This window comes from Gallus gallus, chromosome Z, assembly GCF_016699485.2.
Source record: "Gallus gallus isolate bGalGal1 chromosome Z, bGalGal1.mat.broiler.GRCg7b, whole genome shotgun sequence".
Taxonomy (NCBI): Eukaryota; Metazoa; Chordata; class Aves; order Galliformes; family Phasianidae; genus Gallus; species Gallus gallus.
The window spans coordinates 72,246,457-72,268,768 of record NC_052572.1 but is presented as its reverse complement, the minus strand read 5'-3'; the positions used below and the strand labels follow the sequence as shown (position 1 = coordinate 72,268,768).

The window sequence follows — 22,312 nt, the reverse complement described above, 5'->3', positions numbered from 1 at the left end:
CCCTATGAAACTTCCAGGGGTAACATTTGTTGTGCTAATGTTTGTCTTAAAAGCAAGTGGTACAATAATAGACAGAAGATCTAACTGCTTTTGGAAAAAAATAGGAAAAAGGAAAAATCTAATCAATGTGATCTTTGTATAGACATATATGTTGAGATTTTGAATGCAATTACTGGAATGAAAAAAGTGAGGTACTTGAAGTGATTTTGAGAGGGCAGATATTAACCTTAAGTATAAGGAAAGGTTTATTTAGGCATTTTGTAACTGATGAAATTATTGTTGGCATTTATAGGTCAGGCTATACTAGCTTACATAAAAATTTATTTAGCTCTATTCTCTATAACACAGAGGGATTCTTTTGAAACTGGATCTACAGTTGTAGTTTAAAAATGCTAACAACTTAGGCACAGTGGTTTAGTTTCTTCTTTAAATTTTTCTGGCTGATGTTGGAATAGAAAATGTTTACAAAGTGACCCTGCCTACCTTTAATGTTGCTTAAAAAAAAAAAAAAAAAAAAAAGAATTCTGTGAGATAGAGAAAAAAGAAAATGACAATTACATGATATCAAACTGCAGGTCTTATTCTCTGTAACATCTAGCGTTACCTGCAAATTCATGGTGTCCATTTTCAGTATTATCTCTGCAAACTTGTAACTTCTGTAAATCTCTGTGTCTTAGAGTAGTTTCAAATGACATTGTCTTTTAAGGATTTTAGTGTGAAGCCTGTCTGTTAGGATTGTAGAATGGTCTGATTTCTAAGGGAGCTTTAAAGATTATCTGGTTCTAACCCCTTGCCACTATACCATCATGCATAAAGCCACATCCAGCATGGCCTTGAGCACTTCCAGGGCTGGGTCAACCAATAACCTCTCTGAGCTACTTGTTCCAAAGTTTCACAGCCCTCTTAGTAAAATTGTATTCCTTATGTTTAATCTAAATCCACTCTCTTTTAGTCTAAAACCATCATCCTTGTTCCACTGGTATGTGTAGTTCCTTGTTTAAAAAGCAAAACAACAACAAAAAAACACTCCATCTTTTTTTACAAGCCTCCTCTGAGTATTGAAAGGCTTCAGTGAGGTGTCCCTGGAGCCTTCTTTTCTGCAGACTGAAGCCCACTTGCTTCAGCCATTTTATGTAGGAGCGATGCTCCAGCCCTCTGATCATCTCTGTAGCCCTCCTGTGAACTTGCTTCATCAGCTCTACATCTTTCATAAGCTGGAGGCCCCAAACCTGGGTATAGTGCAGGTGGGACATCATGAGGGCAGAGCAGAGGGGGACAGTTGTCTGCCTTCCCTGCTGACCGCTCCTCTTTTGTTGCAGCCCAGGATACAGTTTGATTTTTGGGACACAGATGTTGTCTGCCAGCTTTTGTCCAGCTTTTCATCCACCAGAACCCCAACATCCTTATCTGCAGGGCGGTTTCCCATCCATTCACTAATATTTGGGATATCCTTTATCCCATCATGCAGGACATTACACTTGGCCTTGTCGAACCTCATTAGGTTAATGTGGGCTCATTTCTCAAGCATGTCCAGATCCCCTTGGGATAGCATTCCTTCCTTCTGTCATATCAACTGCACCACTCAGCGTAGTGTCATCAGAAAACTTGCTGAGGGCACACTCCATCTCACAGTCTCTGTCTCTGCAAAGTGTTTAATAGTACTAATCCTGATACGTCCTGAGTAACACCACTCATCACTGGTCTCTGCCTGTCCTTGAGCTGTTGACCAGAGCTCTCTGGACACTCCAGGCAATTTCTTACCTACCAAATAGTCTACATGTGAAACCCATATCTCTCTAATTTAGAGACAAAAACATATAGTTATTATCAGTCCCTGGTAACACTCTTTAAGTCACTTCAACTTGCCTTTATGTAGATGCTTTGACTACTAATTTTGTCTTAATGCAGATTTGAGATGGCTGATAGCACCGATAAAATGAGATTTTGAAATAACAACACTGCCTACACTGCAACTTTTTGGAAGCGTTTTATGTTAGCATTTAGTAACTATTCTGATTTCATGTTCTTTGCGTAGGATGTTCAACTTTTGTAGCTTGAATTTTCCAAATTAACATTTTGTTATATAGCATGTTAAAGTGCTGCGGAGGTCTATGAATGCGCTCTGAACTGACGGTGTTTCTATTTTTGAGACTGTGAACATTGCAGACTCCTTATATGTTAACTATGAAAACCATGTTGATAATAGGTAGGTTGCTCTGAAAGTAATACCTCCTTCCCCCCTCTCCCCCACTGAAACTACAACAGATACAAAGAGCACAATAGTGCTGCTTCATAGAGCAAATTCTTAGCTACGAAACTTTATTTATCACTGTAGTCATCACCATTAACTGGTTCACCAATGAGCTGATTGCAGTACTCTTTGTTTTGTGGTGTGACAGCTGTGTTTGTGGCTGTCGAGAATATGGCTTGTCTTTCAATTCCAATGTTACTACTCCTGAAATGCACCGCATGCCATTTCACTTTCCTCACATCTACTGTTTGGTCTCCTTAAACGTTCAGCAAGTATCAAAGAATGTCATCAGGTGTATTTTTTTCTGCCTGTAGGAACTCAGTTCCACACCTTTGTTTCATATGTAATTCCATGTCAAATACCGTTTTGTCAGTCTGTCCCTGAAAGAACAAGGACAAAAATGCATGAATCTGCCTGTGCTGTCAAGTAGCTCATTAGGACTAGTATGTAACTAAAAGGATGTATGTATGTTGTCGTCAACACCTGCTTCATAATTTTGTTAGATGTCTTTTTTTTTTCTTTTACCTAAAGGGTATAGTGATACTAGCTTAAAGTTAGAAACAGAATTCCATATTTTAGTCTTCTTTGTTTTGCAGTTTGTTTTTTATGCATGTGTTTATATATATGCAATTTGCTTTAGATTGCAGCTTCTTATGGAAATGTGGTTTGTATCTTTGAGCCAGTTAGTCTCTTGAAGCAGAGCAGCAGTCATCATAACGTAAGTAATTCATCACTCCTTAATTTCATTTACTCAGTTGTAAAGCTTGACTCATTTTTCTGGTTTGCTTTAAAGCTGAAGTTGTTTTTGCTGTCTAAATTGAGTGATGCAGTGGTCTATGGGAAGTGAAAATGGTAGTAGGAGAACAGAGGTATATTACTTGAGATGGTTCTAGTAAAAACAGGTTATGCTATAATCATGTTACATATATCTAAGTCTACAATTCATATCGTGAAAATTCCAGAATCTAACAAGACAGGCATGTCACTATGCTCCAAAGAATATGCCCATTATTGTAGGAATTCCTTTTTGAACCACCTTCTGTAGCCCTTCTTTGCTGATATGTTCTACAGTTGGTATTTTAACCACAATTTATGGAAGTGCATATTCCTGTTCAAATTTTCAAAAAGCCTGTGAAGACTTTTGTTTGCCTAGGGTAGTTAATAAAACCAATATTTTCTTGATAGCATGGCTGAGCATTGATAATAGTGATGTAGGGAGCTGCCAATCCAAATATTAATTTCTGCCAAGTAATGCTTTAGAACAAGTTATTTAGCTAGGCTCCTTATATGGAAAGATTTACCATTGTGCTTAGAAGTACCTGGGTCAAGTAGAAGTTTGGTAATGAGGGCTTCCCTGGAACAGTTGCTCAAGGAGCATTCTTTCTTCTTCCTGGGTTTGGTCTCTCCATTTATGATAATAAATGAATTAACCGTATAGTACTTTATGTACTGACCAGTAGTTCAGTCATATGGTTCCTGATAGACATGTAAACCTGATATTTTATATATCTTAATACCTGCTACTCAATAAATGTAGTTTATACCAGTGGAAAGTAGCAGGATAAAATAATGGTAACGTGGGACTTTGTGCTCACATGAACCTTTTATATGTATTACTTTCTGTTCAATCACTCAGGACATTTAATCCACACTTAATGTTTTTTTTCTATGCCATTAACACTACACGTACATTGAAACTTGGAAGCTACTGTACAAACTATAAGCAATAGAGCAAGTAGTCTTCCATTCAGGATTTGCTTTCAAATAAATAAAATATTTATATTGATGTATTTGGTTACATAATTATTGCAGTTAACTTCTCTTGCAAGAATTTCCAGCATACTTAGATTGCAGTAAGATTGTCTTTCTTTTCCATTTATTAGAATATTCAGAATTAAAAAAAGAAACTAGAAAAAAACAGTTTCATAAATGCTTTCTTTAGGTCATCATCTACAGGTGCTACTTAATGTTTTCCATGAAATATGTAGAAGATCTGTTTGTTCTATCTTCAACTTTTGTATGGATGGGTCTGATGTTTTTGAAGTGCGGGGTGATTGCTTTAAAACTGTCCGTGAAATAAATATTTTATGAATCTAATCCTCCAATTGTCCCAGGGAAAGAAGGAATGACCAGAAAACAAACCAAACCCCAAGAGAAATAGTCAACTATCTTCAGATTTTCTGGGGGAAAAAAAAAAAAAAAGGAAAAAAAAAAACCCTGAACTTACTGAAATCCTTCAACAATACTATGGATATAAAATACTAGGTGCATTTACTGCATTTCACTTTTTGATTTTTTTTTTCGTGAAGTCAGACTTTCCCTTTGAAAAGCTCAGATTCTAATGATGGTCATGTGTACTAAAACTTCTTCAAGCTCAGATTTTTTCAAGTAAGTTACAAGTGAGTAGTAATTTATTTTTAGGCACACTCTTCATAGAAGTTGAAGAGTGCAGTAAAGTTTGATATTTTTAATTACAGACCACAAGGGAAAGAAAGTATCTTCATGCTAAAGTTTGTGAATATTTAATGTTTCAGCAGTTGAATTATCAGTGGCAGAAGAATGCTCAAATCTCACTGGATGGTATAGCACATAATTTAACATGGGATCCCACAGGTAAGAATAGAATATAAGAAACACTTAAATCAGTTGCTGTATCAAATGTTTCTTACTGAAATTTCACTGTTCCTTGGAGACAAGGAAAATACTCATTTTGTCCTATCGTGATAGAGAGCACCAAAGTAAGATGAAATCTGCAGTTCATGGAAGGAGTACCTCCTTGTTAGAGAAGGGCCAGAATAGTATCTGTGTGGTATTATCTGATTATTCTACTCTCAGCAGTGTATAATGTTTAAAATAAGTGCTAAAATAATAAGTATTATTTGTGAATAAGAAACACTTATATTAGCTCTAGGTATTTGTCTTTAGAAATGATTACTCTTTAAATTTTCAGCTCAAATCATTGTATCTCGTAAGAAGGGAAAGTAGAATCTGCCTTGCAAGGTTGACTCAATCTATCAGTGTACTGAAATGTATGAAAACACACTATTATTTAACTTTGCTGGTTACTTGTGGGTTTTTTATTAATATGGAAGTTAATAAATGGCATATTTTGTTTTGCATTGTATCTGCAATCTGTATTTTTCTTTTTCTATTTATTTCTGCTTGTTATAAATACTTCTTTTAGGCACTCGTCTTTTGACTGGTTCCAATTGTCTTCAACTTTGGTCCAATGTTCCTTTGGAGAACTCATCTGACAATGACAGCACTGACAGAACAGATGTTGGAGAATGGAGGTGTATCTGGCAATGCAAGTAAGAAACTTTTAACAGTTCCTCTTTACTTGCTGGTTTGTTTAGTGAAATCATACTGTATGCTGCTGTTTGAACACTATTCAAACATACTAGAATTATTTTTGCATTGAGTGCATAACACTTTTTCATTACTGCAAGTTTAGCTGTAACTACTTTTGAGGTAGTTTGTGTTGTTTAACAGTTCTTAAGTTTTACTGAGCACTATTAGAATGCCATGTAAAGTCTGTCATTGTGACTGTATCAGCAGACTTTGTTCTTTGTACAGTAAATATGGTGAAGGCTGCTTGTTTGAAATATATTGCAGGACCAATTTAGATAAAATTTCTTCTCTGTCCTCTAGGCTGCACCTTTATTTCCTCCACGGATGCCTTTCCACATTTTACTTTTTCTGTATTCCTAGATATTTAAAACAGCCATGGAAAGATGGACACTCTTGTTTTTACCACATCTCTGAATGTTCTTTGGGTGTTGGTGTTAGTTGGTCATTATAGTCTTTGTGCCTGTGCACAGTCAGAAGAATTTTAGTTCAGTACTTTGGTTTGTGAGTTTGGTTCCTCTCACCATAGGAAGATTCTTCTAATTTATCAAGTGCACTGTTTGCTTGGGAGTAGTGTCCTATATGTCAGTTTTCTTAAATAAGTCTCCATAACTGGTTGACTGGAAGGACTTAACCTGCACTTATTCCTCATGAAGTACTGGACATTAGCGGTGGTTTCTTAGACATACTTGGACAAGCCCTTTTTTAATTTTTGAATTGTTTCTTTTTCCCTGTATTCTCTAACTTTTATCAAAGTGCTCAGAATTCCAAGATAATTCAACTGAAAATTTTTCCTTCAAATATGATGAACTTTCTAAAATAAAGAAATTAAGACTGTGTTAGTTCATTGAGATACCCTTGCAACATAATCTCATAGCCTTGTAAGAGAAATGAACTTGTAGATAAAATACCACAGCCATGGTTTTAGGATCTGGATGTATGTTAGGTGTAGTCAGTAACATGCAGTACTGTTATTCCCATGTCCCTTAAATAGCAACTTTAATGTGTGCATCTCAAACCTTACAGAAGTCTTAACTTCATTACCTCTAAACTCATTCATGGAGTAGAAAGAGCTGGATTTTGCACATTTTAAATCAACAGGTCCCAAAAAGGCTCAGCAGAACTTGCACTAGCTTTTGTGTCTGATTGTCTCCCAACATTTGTAATTGTATTAGATAAATTACAATTTTTTCTTAATGAGAAGTTTTCAGGATACTGACTTTGCAATACTATTCCTTCCCAGGATTATTTTCATTGTCTAGAAAAGGCATTCCCAAGTGTCTTAGTATTGGCTCTGGTAGGAACAGGTTGCTGAAACAGAGTTGGCGATTGCCTTTCTTTGATTCATAAATTTTGTAATGGATTTGCTATTGTTAATGTACGTGCGCACCATCATGATTTTGTTAACATGGTGACTAACTTAACCTCTCTTGAAGGCCTTAAAAATTGTTATAAATGTCTAAGAATTTCAAGCTAAAAATATAGACTGTACTTGCACTACACAGTTAAATTCTTGCGTGTTCTTCTTGCCATAAATAAACCAGTCATACAGGTGATATAGCTCAGTACTTGCAAACATGTATAATACACTTGTACATATTTTCCATTGAAAGCAGCAAAATGAACCATGTAAGTGGGCTTATGGTTTTTTTTTCAGAGTAGCATCTTCTACCTTTTTGACTGTGAATGTAACAACTATTTTAAAATACTGTTGTTTTTTTTTCCAGTTGTACCATAGAAAATAAGAAAAATAAAGGAAAAAAATAAATGTGTTTTTTTAATCTCCCAGATAACTTGGGATATAGTGTGGAGTGGAAGAAATGAGTTTGAAATCCAGATGTTTATGAAGTGAAAACAGGATGTATCTAGGGCAGAACACACATGTGTAATCCATTAGGGTGGTTTTTAAGTCGTGATCATTTGAAATATCAGACACTGTAGTTGTCCTCAGTTGCATCGTTTGGTCCGTGTTTTTTCTGTCTGACTACAGCCACACATTGTATTCAAGTTTCTCTTCCTTCTGAACTTTCTTAAACCTTAAATTGTTTCACACAGTACAGTACATAATTTCATACAAAAATTGAGTAACTTTCATGAATTCAAAACAAAAAGCTGTTTAGAGTTCTGAAAAACTTCATAAAACTCACCTGCTATTTTTAACTGTCTTTATTTCACAGTACTGCTTCTCAAGTTTGTTTAATGAAATTCTCGCCAGACGGGGAGTTTTTTGCAACTGCTGGAAAGGTAAACTTTTTCTAACTGTTTTCTGTTTGTTTGTTTTTTTAAACCAAACAGCTTTTTCATGAATACTGTTTTTTGTTTTAAACATTTATTTTGGTGAGTATTTTCTGTGATCAATGTATTCAGCTTTTCACTTTTTCTGAAAGGAGAATGTGGAGGAAGGCTAATTTTCACTACTTGTTAAGGAGTGGTAAGTGAATGGTTTGGTGCTCCAAGTAATGCTGTTGTCTTTATTTGAGGGGAGCGTGACACTGTCACTGATCAAAAATTTATATTGAAAATTTCTAGAATTGTCTTGTGAGAGTTCAGGAACTGTCTGATCCGATGGTGGGGCGTGAGGAAACCCTCATGTTTTCATTACTGTTTTAAACAAAGAGAAAACCTTACAATCTGACCAGTTTTTACACAGATTAACAAGTACAAGAAGACACTAAGTTTATGCTGTCAACTAAATATCCTGGTACAGATTGTAGAATAATTAAAAAAAAAAACAAAATGCTAGTGTGCAAGTTTAAAGGGGACAGTGATGTTTCTAAGATAAGTGGAGAACTTGGCTGAAGTGTCACAGAGCCCAAAGCAATACAAAACTGACAAATTCTTTTGCCAAAGTACATTGTACTTTGAATAACAGTACAGTTTTGTATAGATTTATAGCAAAACACTATAGCTAAGAAGGAGCAGAATGAAATCCGAATTACTAATGGTAAGACAAATACATAGGGATCTCTGCAGCTGCAGAACAGGTGATGTAGTTCATATACTGAGCTGACTTCAGTATTTCACTTGAAAGAAAAATTGAAAACTGAGTTGTGGATTTTTGAAGTATGAAGTTCTGTTGATACATTGTGTTCTTATCCAAAATATGTACTTTCTTACCCCACCCTCTCCCAGGACGATTGTCTTGTGAAAGTGTGGTACAATACAGACAACTGGCGATCAGCTGTAACACCACCAGGTCCAGGAAAACAAGCACAAGAAGTTGATTTTTCATTCGTTTATTTGGCCCACCCTCGTTCAGTAAATTCATTTTCATGGAGGAAGACGAGCAAATTCATGCCACGGTGAGTAGTTCTAACAAGCCAGGTTTGCAAATTGTCCAGAAGAACCCAAGCCTAAACTAAGAGGAGAATTCTCTGAGAACTTACAACAAATTTTTTTCATATTATGTGCTGCATTATTCTGTAGAAGTGCAGGAAGCTGCTGTTGTTTACTCTCAAACCTCATTTATATCCACTGTTCTGCCATGTTATCTTAGTTGTATTGAAATGTATTTTCACCACCTTTCATAGATTAGGCAGACCTTTTTTTGGAGAGACCTAGAGATTGGCATATGCATTCACAGATACACTGTTGATAACAGTCACAAGGTTGTAAAACTTGTACGCTTTGGTTTATAGTGGAGTTTGACAGCCTTGTGTATTGTTTACATTTAAATGATTGCTGCGCACTGAAGTTCTAGAGAGAATAGTAAGTATACTTACTTATGTAAGGAAGTAACTGTGGAGAATGAAATTGAGTTTCTGATTGTCTTAGATGTTGGGCTAGATATAAAATAATCACTTGAAAGAAAAAAGCTACTCTTTACAGCTTTTTGTTTGCATTGCCTTAAATGCATTCTCAAGCTGAAGTAATATCGGTAATTTTGTATCCTGCAAACATATTTTTTATGTGGCTGTTATTCCTGTCAGTAGATTTTGAATTCTGCATATGTCTGTATGTGTTGGCAAGTTTATACTGTCTTTTGTATACCAGTCTTTAAATTGAAGACATTTTGTAAAGCCATTACCATTACTTAGCAGTTTCTCTGCCTCAGTCTTCACTGGCAGTCAGACTTCCCTTGCTTTTCAGGTGCCTAAACCTCTAAGCAGGGATTGGGTGAGCAAACTCCTCATGCTGTAAAAGTGAAGCAAATCAGAGCATGTCTCGTGAGGCTAAATGAGCACAAGTCTATAGGACCAGAGGACATGAATCCAAGGGTGATGAAGAAACTGGCTGATGTGGTTACCAAGCCATTCACCTGAAAGCCACCACTTTTCAGATAGGGTAGGGAACTCCCTGGTGACTGGAGAAAGGGAAACATCTCTCCCATTTTTAGGAAAGGAAGAAAAGACCTGGGGAACTACAGGTTGGTGGGCCTCACGTCTGTACCTGGGGTGATCATGGAACAGATACTTCCTGGAAGCCCTATTAAGGCACTTGCCAGACAAGATGATCCATGTCATTTTTGAATCTTAGCTAAAACTAAACTGTAAACTGACATGAGCTGGAAATGTGGCTTAAATAGTTTTTTGCAGTGCCCATTTTAGGTTAACTGGAATTTTTGGATACTTATGTCAAACACTGTGTTCAGAAAAATAGTCATTAAGAGAAGTCTGTAAATTTGCTGTTGTGTTCCTGGTACTACCTTGGTTTCTGTGCTTTGAATATATAGTTATGTAATGTTTTTTTAGGTTTTTCTTTCCTTAACACGTAAGCTACTTTGTATGATTTTGAAAACTGATAGTAGAAATTGTTTGGTACTGTTATTTTGGTTTCATGCTCTGTTGTGAGTGGCTTCTTCACACCTTAAATTTTCTTTCATTAGTGGTGCTGTCTGCAACGTACTCCTGACTTGCTGTAAGGATAACGTTTGTCGTCTCTGGGCAGAGACTTTGTTACCGAGTGACAGTCTGTTGTATGGTGGAGGACATAACAATTGGAATGAAGCAGTGAACTTCACAAATAGTTTCAAGAGAAATACTTCAAGTAAGGAACGAATGCAAAATGCTTTAGAGGTAAGAAGTGAAAGTGAACTTGGAGAATAAACACATGTGCATGCAATTGTAGATGGCACTGTAATTACTACCTTGAGTGCAGGCTCTTTTGTATGGACTGCATTTCAACGGACTTCATCTGCAGTCTGAGTCCTACTTCTACAGGGACTCTCCGTGGGCTGTGGACTCCTTCAAACTATATCCACTGCTGCACTGGAGGCTCATCAGTGGCTGCAGGTGGACAACTGCTCTGTATAGTGCCCACAGACTGCAGGGACACAGCCTGCTCCAGCATGGGCCTATCCTGGGCTGCAGGGAGTGTCTGCTCCCCGCCTGCACCATCTCCTGCCCTCCTCCTGCACTCACCTTGGTGCCTGCAGAGCTTCTTCTATACATGTTGTTACTTCTCTCTCCTAGCTGCTGTTGTGCAGCATTTTTTCCCTTCCTTAAATTTGCCCTCCCAGAGACATAACCAGTGTCATTTATGGCTCAACTCTGGCAGCAGCAGGTTCCTTCTGGAGCACTGATGTGACAAGGAGCAGCTACTGGGCTCTGCTCACAGAGGGCACTCCTGTCTACAGCCCTGTCTCTACCAAAACCTTGCCATATGATGAATATGGGAGTGAACCTTAAAAATCATAGGGCTTTTCTTGTGGAAGTACATATCTAATGAGATGCAAAGCACTAATGTGATTTTTCCCAGCCTCTCTGTAACAAGATGATTCATATTTGCTTTTTTTTGTTCAGAATCTTCAGTGAGCACATTGTATGTTTGTGAAGCAAAAATATTTCTGCTTTAGTGTGAAACCTGCAGAAGCATTGTCTGCACACTGAAATATGAAACAGTAGCTGTGTCACAGCATCTGTGTGGGCCTTTATAAGTGAATCTGAAGGCAAAGATATTGTTCTCCTGCAGATGCAATCAGAACATTGTAATTTTTGTGAGAAACTCAGCTGACGCTTCAAAGTAGCCTTTAAACTTAAAAAATATATTTCATGCACTGATGTCTAGAAAACCACTTACAGATGAAATCTGCTTTTTCTTTTTGGAAGGAATTTAAAATGACTCCTTATTCTTCATGCAGTTAAACCTGAGGCACTTTCGGCGAGGAAGGAGGAGGTCAGGTGCTGTTGTTGCACATACTGGATACTCTCCACATCAGCAAGATCCTCATGAAGTTCACAGGAACGTTCCTCCTCATGCAAATGCACTCTGTCACTTCCATATTGCTGCCAGCATCAATCCAGCCACAGGTAGGAATTGTACTAAATGCTTGCTACAGGGTAACCACAATTTTCTCTTAGGCATGTTTTGTTAGCTTAACTGTACCTTGCTCTGCTTTGTACAATGTTTCTCTGATGATGCAAAATGTCTAGCATATTGGTTTCTTTGAACAACTGGCAGAACTTACATCAACAGTAGTGAAATACTTTGAAGGAATTTGCTGTCAGTATTCATGGCTTCCATGTTTTTGTCATGTAACTGGTCTGAGGTACAGTATTTGTGACAGGAGTTACATATTTAATGGGAATTGCACTGGATGTATGAAGTGTATTGCAGGCTGCACACTGATGAAACAAAACATTCCAGAGTTCTTAAAATGGTTATCTAATATGAAGTGTTTAACACAACCATCATCTCCATGCTTACGTTCTTTCTCTGAAGCAAACAAAACACACTTTTATCTTGTGTTTCATAAACTTTAATATTCTGTATTACTCAAGCAATATTTTGATAGGGCTTTTTTTCAATACCTTATTAATAACTAATATTTGTCTTCATAGCTGTTTGCCCATTCTGAAATATAAAAATACTGCCTTTGTGTACCCATTTAGAATCTGAGTAGTTCAGTACTGAGTAGCCTTTCATTAGGACTTTCCTGCCGTAATGTGCTTTCCTGTGCTGATCCTTTCCTTGGAGTGTTTTAGGTCCATCTTAAGCTTAGTTTTTTTGTGGGTTTTTTTTTTTTTTTTTTTTGCCCCTACTGATCCTTGTTTGAAGGGTTTGTTGTTGGATTTGTGTGCTAGTTTGTATTTGTAGCTGTGCAATCTTTGGTATGATTGTAAAGAAGAATGGGTTTGCTTCATGTTGCTAGGCTAAATAAGCTGTAGGACGATTAGTCTTCATCTTTCAGAGCGTTAGTTCATATTACTGTAACAGATATGATTAGTACAGCATATAGCCTACCAAAAGAGACTTTTTGCAATCTTGTGCTATACAGTCAAGAAGTTCTTCAATCCCTTGATCATGTCAGCAGCTCGTCATTGGATTCTTTGAAGTTTTTCTTGTACTCAGGAGCACAGAACTGCACACGATATTCAGGGATGCTGCCTAACCAAAGCTGAGTAGATGGGAAAAATCACCTCCTGGTAGTCTACTGGCAGTGATTTGCCTAGTACAGCCCAGTATGCCATTGGTCTTCCCAGTGACAAGTTCATGTTGCTTATTCATGTTCAGCTTGATAATTACCAGGACCTCCAAGTCCTTTTCTGCCAAGGTGCTTTCCAGCTGCATGGTCTCCAGCATGTCCTTGTGCCTTACCAGGTGCAGAGCTCTGCGCTTCTCCTTGTTGAACTTCATGAGATTCTTGTCAGCCCATTTCTCAAGTCTGTCAAGGTCCCTCTGAGTGGCTTCAGAGTCCTTCAGTGAGTCAGACACTCCCCACAATATTCAACCTAGGTTGAGTTCAATAAAAGGAGTAAGCAGGTTTTTTTTTTTTTTTAGTTTTTGACAAAGTTGTTCTTAGGCGTATCTAGACAGTTACTGTCATCTATAGAGCAAGTAGAAATTCGCTGAGGATTTTACCCAGAACCAGTTAGAAGTTGTTAATCCTCGAGAAGATGTGCAAAAAGTTGTTAGTTCAAAAATTGTTTAACTCTGAAGTTTTTGGGTAGAAGAACACAGGTTCTGCTTTTAGTATAAGCATTATGCTGTTTTTGTGACTGGCAGTACTTTTTCTTTCTATTTTCTTTTTTAAGGTGCGCAGACAAATTTCTTTGGTATTTCTCTTTCTTTATTTCCTCTCCCTGTCCTTTACCAACTACACAATTGTAGATAGTCACGTTGATCCTTTCTTCTATGTGTGCCCTGTTTTTATTTTCTTATATTACAGCATAAATAAATCAGAGCCATTACTACTGAAAGAACAGTATTGTCACTAAAAATATTTTGTCTCCTGGGGTATGAAATTGAAGTACTAGTTCATAAATAAGAACTAGGAGCAGAATATCTGTGAAGACTTACAGGTGGGAATTAAATGCAGGTTAAGCTTTTAGCATATTGCTTTATGGCTCATTTGAGTAAATTACAGTAATTTACCTAGCAACTTTCTTGACAAGCTGAGATGATGTAACTTTGCAGTAGCCTGGTACTTGCTTCTGTTGCTTACTCTGTGGTTACCAGTTTTGTTTTTCAGCAAGTGGAATCATATAGCTTTATTAAAAAAAAAAAAAAAAAAAGTGAATCTATAGGAATGAGAAATCCTAGCTTTGTATCATAACATAACAGAGTATATTGGTCACTGTATTAGTTCTTGCTATTGTAAACCCTGGTACATGTGATTCTTGATTACCTTGTCTACCTCCTGCAGCCTCAGTTCTGGAATTAACACTGGGAAATTATACTCAAATTATTTGGTTTGTCCTAAGCTGTAGTAGCAAAAAGCAAGTGCAGGGTGTGCTAGTTTAACAACAGTGAGCAGCTAGCCCAGCATCATGCCACTTTTTCAAACCAGCCCTCCACTGCCCCCAAATCAGAACGACTAGAGGAGAAGATATGAAGAAAGAAAAGGCTGAGAGATCATTTGCCAATTACCATTACAAACAAAACAGGCTCAGCATAAGGGAGACTAATGTAATTTATTGCCTAGTAATAAAAGTGGGGCAATAAGAACTAAAAGCAAACTAAAAACACATCCCTCCTCCCCTGAGATCCGCCTTTATGTATGTTCTTCTCTTGAGCAGTGCAGGGAAATGAGGACCTTGATGCCTGCAGGGCTGTTTCACGTTTTCTCACTCCTTTCTCCTAGCTGCAGTTGTGCAGCAGTTTTGTCCCTTTTTAAAATCTGCCATAGAGAAAACACAACCATGCTGAGCTCGTGGCTCAGCTTTGGCCAGGAATGGGTCCCTTTTGAAGCAACTGCAGCTGGCTCTTAACTAACTTGGGGCAGGTCTTGATCTCTTCTTTCAATCCCTGCAGCCCATTGCTGCTAGAACCTTGCCACATAAACCTGATACACAGGCCCGTACTTGTAATGCTGATAGGGGCATACAAAAAAAACACCCCATATAGAATCACTAGTGGATAGCAACAAAACAGTGTGATACTGAAGGGTGATGTTGGTTGAGAGGTATGACTAGTTGCAATAAACTTACTCCTTTTTCTTTTTTTTTTCATGATTGAGTTTCTACTTGAAAAGTTTCTCAAAAATAATTTTTTTGTCCAAGCTGCTTTATTTTGAATAAAGTTTTTAATATCTTTTGTGTTAGATATTCCTCTCCTCCCTTCTATCACATCTCTGAGTCTCGGTGAAAACGAAGAAAAAAGTGGACCCTTTGTTGTGCACTGGCTGAACAATAAAGAACTTCATTTTACTTTGTCCATGGAAGTATTTTTGCAGCAACTTAAAAAGAATTTTGAACATCATTCTCCTGAGACAAATACTGAGGAATCCAGCCAGATGGATGTAAGATCAGAAGAAGGTAAAAGTCATATCATACACAAATGTCTTTCATTTTACAACATAATATGTAATATTTTTTCCTCTGGACTGTGAGGCATGCTATTTAATACATTATGAAGCAGAGAGATTGCAGTAACATTTCTGTGAATTTCCTTCCCTCCTACTCTTAAGAACTAAAGTAGCTCTTCATAAAAGAAAAATGAATACATGCTTGAGGAAGTTGATTTAGTGTTGAAACTAAACTTTCTTGTATTCAGTATTAATGTGTACCACATTTAAACAGCTTTATATTTAACTGAATACATAATATTGTACATAGTTTGGAGATGATTGCTGTTCAGCCTATGCATGCAAAAACATATTACAAAGGGAAAAATAAGTATTTCAAACTGAAATGCAAACTCAGTAATATTGGTTTGCTAGTCATTGGCTGCAATCCACTGAAGGACTTTTGATTAGAGATTTCATTATTTAAAATTTATGTTTGCATGAGTGATTCAAGCATCTAGAAAGGTGCTCCTGTGCTTGAAAGGCACTGCTTGCTAAACTTCTGAATATGATATGTTTGTGTTCTAGAAACTGATGAAAATGGAGATGAACAGAAAGCAAACGAAGAGAAGAAGGAACTGGGTGATGAAAAGACTACTCCAGCATCAAGCCTAGTTCCTTTATCTTCTGCTGTTGTAGATCACGAAGTTGAAGTATTGCTTTCTGAATGGAGTAAAAATGCTGATATGCTATTCAGTATACATCCTATGGATGGTTCACTGCTAGTATGGCATGTAGACTGGCTGGATGAATACCAACCTGGCATGTTTCGACAGGTGCAGGTACTTTTTTTTTTTTTTTTTTCAGGATTACACACTTCTTCTGAGTAGAAAGTATGCTGAGAAAATTTTGATATTTACTGTTTCTTTCTTTATTAAAATTCCAGGTGTCTTTTGTTTCAAGGATTCCTGTTGCATTCCCAACGGGTGATGCAAACTCTCTTTGCAGAAGTATAGTGATGTATGCATGTACCAAAAATGTTGACTTGGCTATTCAACAAGGCAAACAAAAGCCTCCTGGCCTTACGCGATCTTCATCTATGCTTATCTCTTCTGGACACAGTAAATCAACCAACAGTTTAAAACTAAGTATCTTCACACCCAATGTTATGATGATTTCCAAACATGCAGATGGGTCTTTGAATCAATGGCTAGTGAGTTTTGCTGAAGAATCTGCTTTTTCAACTGTACTTAGTATTTCACATAAGTCAAGATACTGTGGTCACCGTTTTCATCTTAATGACTTGGCTTGCCATTCAGTATTACCACTGCTGCTTACAACCTCACATCACAATGCTCTAAGTTCGCCAGATGGTGAGAATGCAAAACAGGCAAATGATTCTTTAAAGTCTCAGGAGTCATCAGTAACACTTCAGGGTAGAGGCAGTGCAAATGTAACATCCCAGGATCCCAATGCAGTTTACAGTGAACTTATTCTTTGGAGGGTTGATCCTGTTGGCCCATTGTCTTTTTCTGGTGGAGTTTCTGAACTTGCTCGGATCAATTCTCTCCATGTTTCAGCTTTTTCTAATGTTGCATGGCTGCCCACTCTTATACCCAGCTATTGCCTTGGTGAGTTCATTTTCCTAATTTGTTAAGTGTTCCAGAATAACTGTAATCTGAGTTAATAATACTATTAAATAGACAATGTAGATATATGTGAATACATTGAAGAAGATATGTTAAGCTTGAATCCTTTATTTTACAAATTTCCAAGCTACTGATGCTTTGAAACTGTTTATTCTGTTTGGAAGAATTGCTGTGGAGTTCTGCCTTTTTCATGTACTTCTTATTTTAGGAGCTAATGAAGAGTTGTGCTCAGATGCTAGTGTATTCTTTAGATTGCAGATTGTGGTGAGCACTTAAAAATTGAGGTAGATATTGTTCTAATTTAAAAAACAAATTCTGATTTTGTTCTGTATTCTTTAGTTTGTTTGCTAAGTATTACACTTTGTAGTTCTTGGATATGAACAGAAATTAAGGAGGGAATATTTCTCATGCAGTGTTTCTTTTTCATATGTTGTAAACTTCCTATTGATGAAGGAAGGAGCCGGTTTGTGTCTGAATACTTTGAGCAGTTTATGCATTCATATTTTTCAGGTGCATACTGTAATTCTCCAAGTGCCTGCTTTGTGGCTAGTGATGGACAGCATTTGAGATTATACCAAGCTGTAATAGATGCTAAAAAACTTCTGTGTGAGCAGTCCAATCCAGAGATTTCTGTAAGTGAATTCTGTGTCAAGTTTTTGGAGGTTGGAATCTCATTCAATGATAATAATTACAGACTTGTTAGAAACTGACTAAGCTGGTTGCTGAGGATTTTGCAGATCCCGGTAGTCCAGTTCTGCTTGTAAAAACAGGTACTATAAAGCTTTTCAGCCCTGTAGCAGTACTACAGTTGAAAAAATGTTTCAGCTCAGTGATAGAGTAATAACCTGCTGTGTGTGAGGCTTTTCAGATGAGATCAAATTCTCTCCATGTTTTGCCAACAAAAACATGTCACTTGATAAAACTACAAATATTATCACTGATCATGGAAACTTGCAGCCAGTGAATATGTAATGCTTTTTTCTAACGTTTGCCTAGATGTTGCATCTAGCTAGTAGACTGTTATAGAAATGGACAAAACTGAGTTAACAGAATCATTCCACTGACTTTTTTAAAACAGAAATACGTTGGTGAAGTTTTTAACATCATAAGTCAGCAATCTACTGCTCGTCCAGGATGCATCATTGAATTGGATGCTATCACAGAGCTTGTAAGACCTTCTTCTGTACTTATTTTATACTATAAGCAACTTGTTAGAAAGTGTTAACAATAGAAGTTATACTTACAGCTTACTGTCAAGTGAAATGAAACATTCAAAGATTCATTCTGACCTAAACTGACCATCCAAGCCTACTGGAGTTCAAGAAGCATTTGGCAATGCTTTTAGACATAGAATTTGAATTTGGGGCAGTCCTGTGTGGAGCCAGGGCTTGATGTTCCATGTGGGTCCCTTCCAACTCAGGATATTCTATGATTCTGTAATATGCTTGCTTTTAGTTTCATAGAAGGCGTAAATGGAGAAAATTTTAATAATGAGGTGCATTTTATTGAGAAAGCTGTCTTGTATTCAGCTGAACAATCAACGTAAAAGCTCCCATGTTAGAGAGAAAGCTTATGCAATGCACTCTGTGATGTTCAGTTCTTGTGTGTATCTTTTACTTTCTTAGCATGGCAGGAAAACACAATTATTCCATGTTTTTCAAGAAGACTTCATTTTAAATAACCAAGAGAAAGAAACACCTGATAAGAAGAATAATGTAGTGGATTCTGGTAAAGAACTATTTTTCATTAAATACTGAAGACAAATAATTTTATGTTGCTTTCTGCAGAACTTATTGTATGGGTTTTTACATTTTTCTTTAAGAGCTTTGTATACTAAAGAAGAATTTCTAGTGTAAGGAAACTTACAATAGGTGCTTCGCTTCCTGGGGGACTAATATGCATCCAAATTTAGACAAAGTAGCTTAAATCATGAAGTACGCATCAATTACTTTTTAAAGCATTTAGTTGTTGATACCCTTCTTATGTAAAGTGTTTTAAACTTGAAGCCTGTAGTTGTAAGATATGATGTAGCAGCAAACTTATCTGCATCCTTTCATGAAGGTTGCTCATCCTTCACATCGGCTAAACGCTCTCATAAGCCTTATAATATAATAAAAATTATTCCAAATTAGCAAACCATCCCCAAAATACCCACAACTTAAAAACACAATACTGTGAATAGTGCATGGATATTGCATAGCTATAATTATAGGTTAAGTTTCTTGGATCTCAAGATTGTTCTCAAATTCTCTGGCATAAATTTTTTCATTGGTGGAGTTGATCAGTGTTTTTGTTGTTTAGGCATCTCAATTTTGTATTGTTCTGTTCCAGTATAATGGTTTGGAAAACAAAGGCCAAAATAAAGTTGTGGTCTGTGATTCCAGCTTATCTGCATTAGTAGTGAGACTGCTAAATATGAGGAAGCAATATTGTGTGAAGTATCAAAATGTTGCTTGAAACTAGATATGTGAAATATATTTTTGCTGTAAGAAGAGACATAGTAAGAAAAATGACATGAATACATACTGGTTGATTCTGAATTAGCTGTTTCTGCTCAAGAAGGATGTAGAGTAATAGATACTGTCTATGAAATTGACCTCTACTGAAAGCTGGATTTACCAGAAACACAAATGGGATGTTGGAAACAACAGAAATGAGGAAAAAAAATAAGTGTTATGCGACAGAAAATTTGTCGTGTAATTGCGTGGAAGCCCTTCAGTGTTGGGTGTATATATGTGTTCTGGAAGACTGCATGTGCTGCTGCCATGTAAGAAGTTGGGCTAAATGGACCCGTTATAAGTATGACCTAGAAGTGTGCCACTGGCATACATTCCACTTGAAAGTACCTACCACTTTAAATCACTTCAGTCTTAATCCTCTACTCTGTAATGAAACCTTTCAGGTACTTGGCTTATCTTATTTTTTGAAAAGAACAAATTCAGTAATAGATGCTTAAGTGTATGGGACAAACACATTAAGGACAAATGTGTAGAACTGAGAATACATTCTTAGACTTAGCTTTAAACACATGGGAGGTGTTTTACCCCCTCTGAAACAAAGTAGTGACAGTTTTTTCATGTATGTACCTAAATGAGTGGCTGGGGTTATTGCTTGTGATAGAATATTCATAAAAGTATTGTGAAGGAGTTAAATACAGTCATTGCATTTGAGCATCAGTTCACAGTAGCTTACTTGCTAGCTGGCACATACAGTTGAAGTAAAATGTTCTTCTTCTCATTTTCATCAGGAAAACAGCAGAAAGGATTCTCTGAAAAATTCTACTTAATAGTAATAGAGTATACTCAGAACCGTTCATTACTACATATGTGGCATTTACATTTGAAGTCAGTTCCAGTCTCAGTAGGTAAGCCCTTTTCCTTCTAGAGTAGATGTTTATTTAGAAAAAAAAAGTCACTTTCTTGTGAATATATCCGCTAGGTGGTTTCCTAAGTAATATTTCAGCTTTTGAAAAGAACCTCAATTCTTCTGTTAAAAACTTACATCAAAACCCATTGTTTCTTTACTTGTTCTTAATTTTCAGAATGCTGAAACATTTGAATTCATCATGAGCCCTAAGTTTACTATGTTTGGTTTTTTTTTTATCTTAAGGGCACATATATTCGTACAGTTTAAATGGAGCCTAACAGTTTAGATGTTTTTGCTTCTTAGAAGTTTTTGTTCTGCAGTTTTTGAGTTTAAGATGCGTTATACTGGGCTGCAGTCTGAAAAGATTACAACCACAGTTATGTACAAATCTAAATGCAGAAATCTGCTAATTCTCTCAGACCATCAAAGTACCACTAAAACTATAAAGTTTAGGTACACTAGGATTTTAAGGCAACCTAGATCAAACACCGACCACACACCGAAGGAGTTTTATAATGCATGTTTCTGTATTTTAAGCCAAAATTTTACTTATCACACTCTTGCCTTCAGAGGCAGAATTTCAAAAGTTATTTCAGGTATTACAGAAGGTAAGAAATTTGTGAGAAAACAAAAAATAAAGTTTTCTAGCCTACTTACATTGTGAAGGCATTACTGGTAAAGGTTTTGTTGATGTTTTTTTCTTTTTTTCAAAGAACATGGGTTTCAAATCATACTTTAACTGTGGTTTTAAAAAGGTAATGAAGCATTCATAACACATGATCTCTTAGATCTTGCATTTTAAATGAATATTGCCAAAATTTCAGGAAAAACTACATCTTCCTGATTTTCGAGGTAAGACTTGAAGAGTGTTTAATTTTTTCTAGCTGCAAATATTTCATGCCTCATGAAGCATTAATTTCCATGAAACTGCACATATGTGTCTCTTCTGGTATTTTGCTGTCTCTAACAGTTTAATTTGTTTGAAGAGTTTATAACTTCTAAATTGTTCCACAGTTTCAGTATTTCAGGTGTGTTACAGTTTCTCTTAATCTGAATTCAAGTGCATATTTCATTTAAAAGAATGTAAAATTCTGTTTTTATCTATCCTTTCGGAAGTTTTAACATCAGTGTTAAAACCACTGCTATCTCTTAGGTTGAAAGAGATTGTTGACTTTTTTTTAATAATGCAAACCTTTTTTTAGATGAAAAGATAGATTCAAATACTCCTGAAGCAGCAACACAAACAGAGGAGTTGTATTCTTCATCAGATCCGGAGAAGATCCAGTCACCTTTCACACAGAAATATCAGGCCTGTAGAGCAAACCTTCAGAGCACCAGCTGGCTCACTCTGTCTTCAAAAATGGTGTATAGTCAAGAGCTGAGTTTGCCAGAAGGAGTGGAGATAATAAGTGTTAAACCTTCAGCAGGTTAGTAATCTTTTTTTTCTTAAGATCAAAATGAATAGTCTAGTGTTGTTAGATCTACCTGTAGGTACTGTAATTTGGAAAGGTTTGCTAATACTCATCTGCCTGATTTATTATTTTTTATCTGGATCCTGGAAGCAATATTAAAATAAAGGTTACCATATTGTGAAGCATAGTATTTCTTTAAGTCCAGATTCTGATGATAAAAGAAATTTTAGAAACATAAATTTGCAGTCACCAATTTCCTTTTGGTTGTGTCTAAATTTAAATTTAAGGTTGCAACCAGAAGTCTTTCGAATGGTATTCTGAAAAGGTGTTTAGATTTCAGACTGGGAAATTTTTGTTTGATAGGAGAGATTGTAGAAGTGTATCTTTCTAGTGGGAAAGAAGAAAACAATGTCTCTTTCCCATACAACACAAAAACTGGTACCTAGTGATACTAATATTCAAGTTTAAATTGTGCAATTTAAATCCTTTCTGGAGAATTACATAGAGACTAATGCTAAAATGGTACCACAGGATTTTTTTTTTAATATCATCTCCTTTGTGAAGCTCTGGGAACAAGCCTTTTTATGAGGAAGTACAAATACTTTGTTTTAAAATAATAAAA

General features: G+C 36.4%; 1 protein-coding gene across 6 annotated transcripts in view; it reads left to right on the top strand.

The window, feature by feature from the left end:
* Window positions 1-22,312, top strand: part of DMXL1 (Dmx like 1) — a 75,881-nt gene that overhangs the window by 11,258 nt on the left and 42,311 nt on the right. For 4 of the 6 annotated variants that reach the window (XR_005843172.2, XM_015280681.4, XM_015280680.4 and 1 more), the window contains exons 3-17: window positions 2,892-2,969; window positions 4,786-4,864; window positions 5,436-5,562; window positions 7,777-7,843; window positions 8,732-8,901; window positions 10,425-10,614; window positions 11,679-11,847; window positions 15,082-15,294; window positions 15,852-16,105; window positions 16,210-16,894; window positions 17,423-17,544; window positions 17,991-18,080; window positions 18,538-18,640; window positions 20,160-20,276; window positions 21,481-21,705. Coding sequence is in view for 5 of the 6 variants with exons in the window: in XM_015280681.4 (XP_015136167.2) it covers window positions 2,892-2,969; window positions 4,786-4,864; window positions 5,436-5,562; window positions 7,777-7,843; window positions 8,732-8,901; window positions 10,425-10,614; window positions 11,679-11,847; window positions 15,082-15,294; window positions 15,852-16,105; window positions 16,210-16,894; window positions 17,423-17,544; window positions 17,991-18,080; window positions 18,538-18,640; window positions 20,160-20,276; window positions 21,481-21,705 (2,689 nt within the window). In the remaining variant the exon portion in view is untranslated. The remainder of the gene's footprint in view (window positions 1-2,891; window positions 2,970-4,785; window positions 4,865-5,435; window positions 5,563-7,776; window positions 7,844-8,731; window positions 8,902-10,424; window positions 10,615-11,678; window positions 11,848-15,081; window positions 15,295-15,851; window positions 16,106-16,209; window positions 16,895-17,422; window positions 17,545-17,990; window positions 18,081-18,537; window positions 18,641-20,159; window positions 20,277-21,480; window positions 21,706-22,312) is intronic. The other 2 variants (XM_015280682.4, XM_015280679.4) reach the window with 1 other exon arrangement.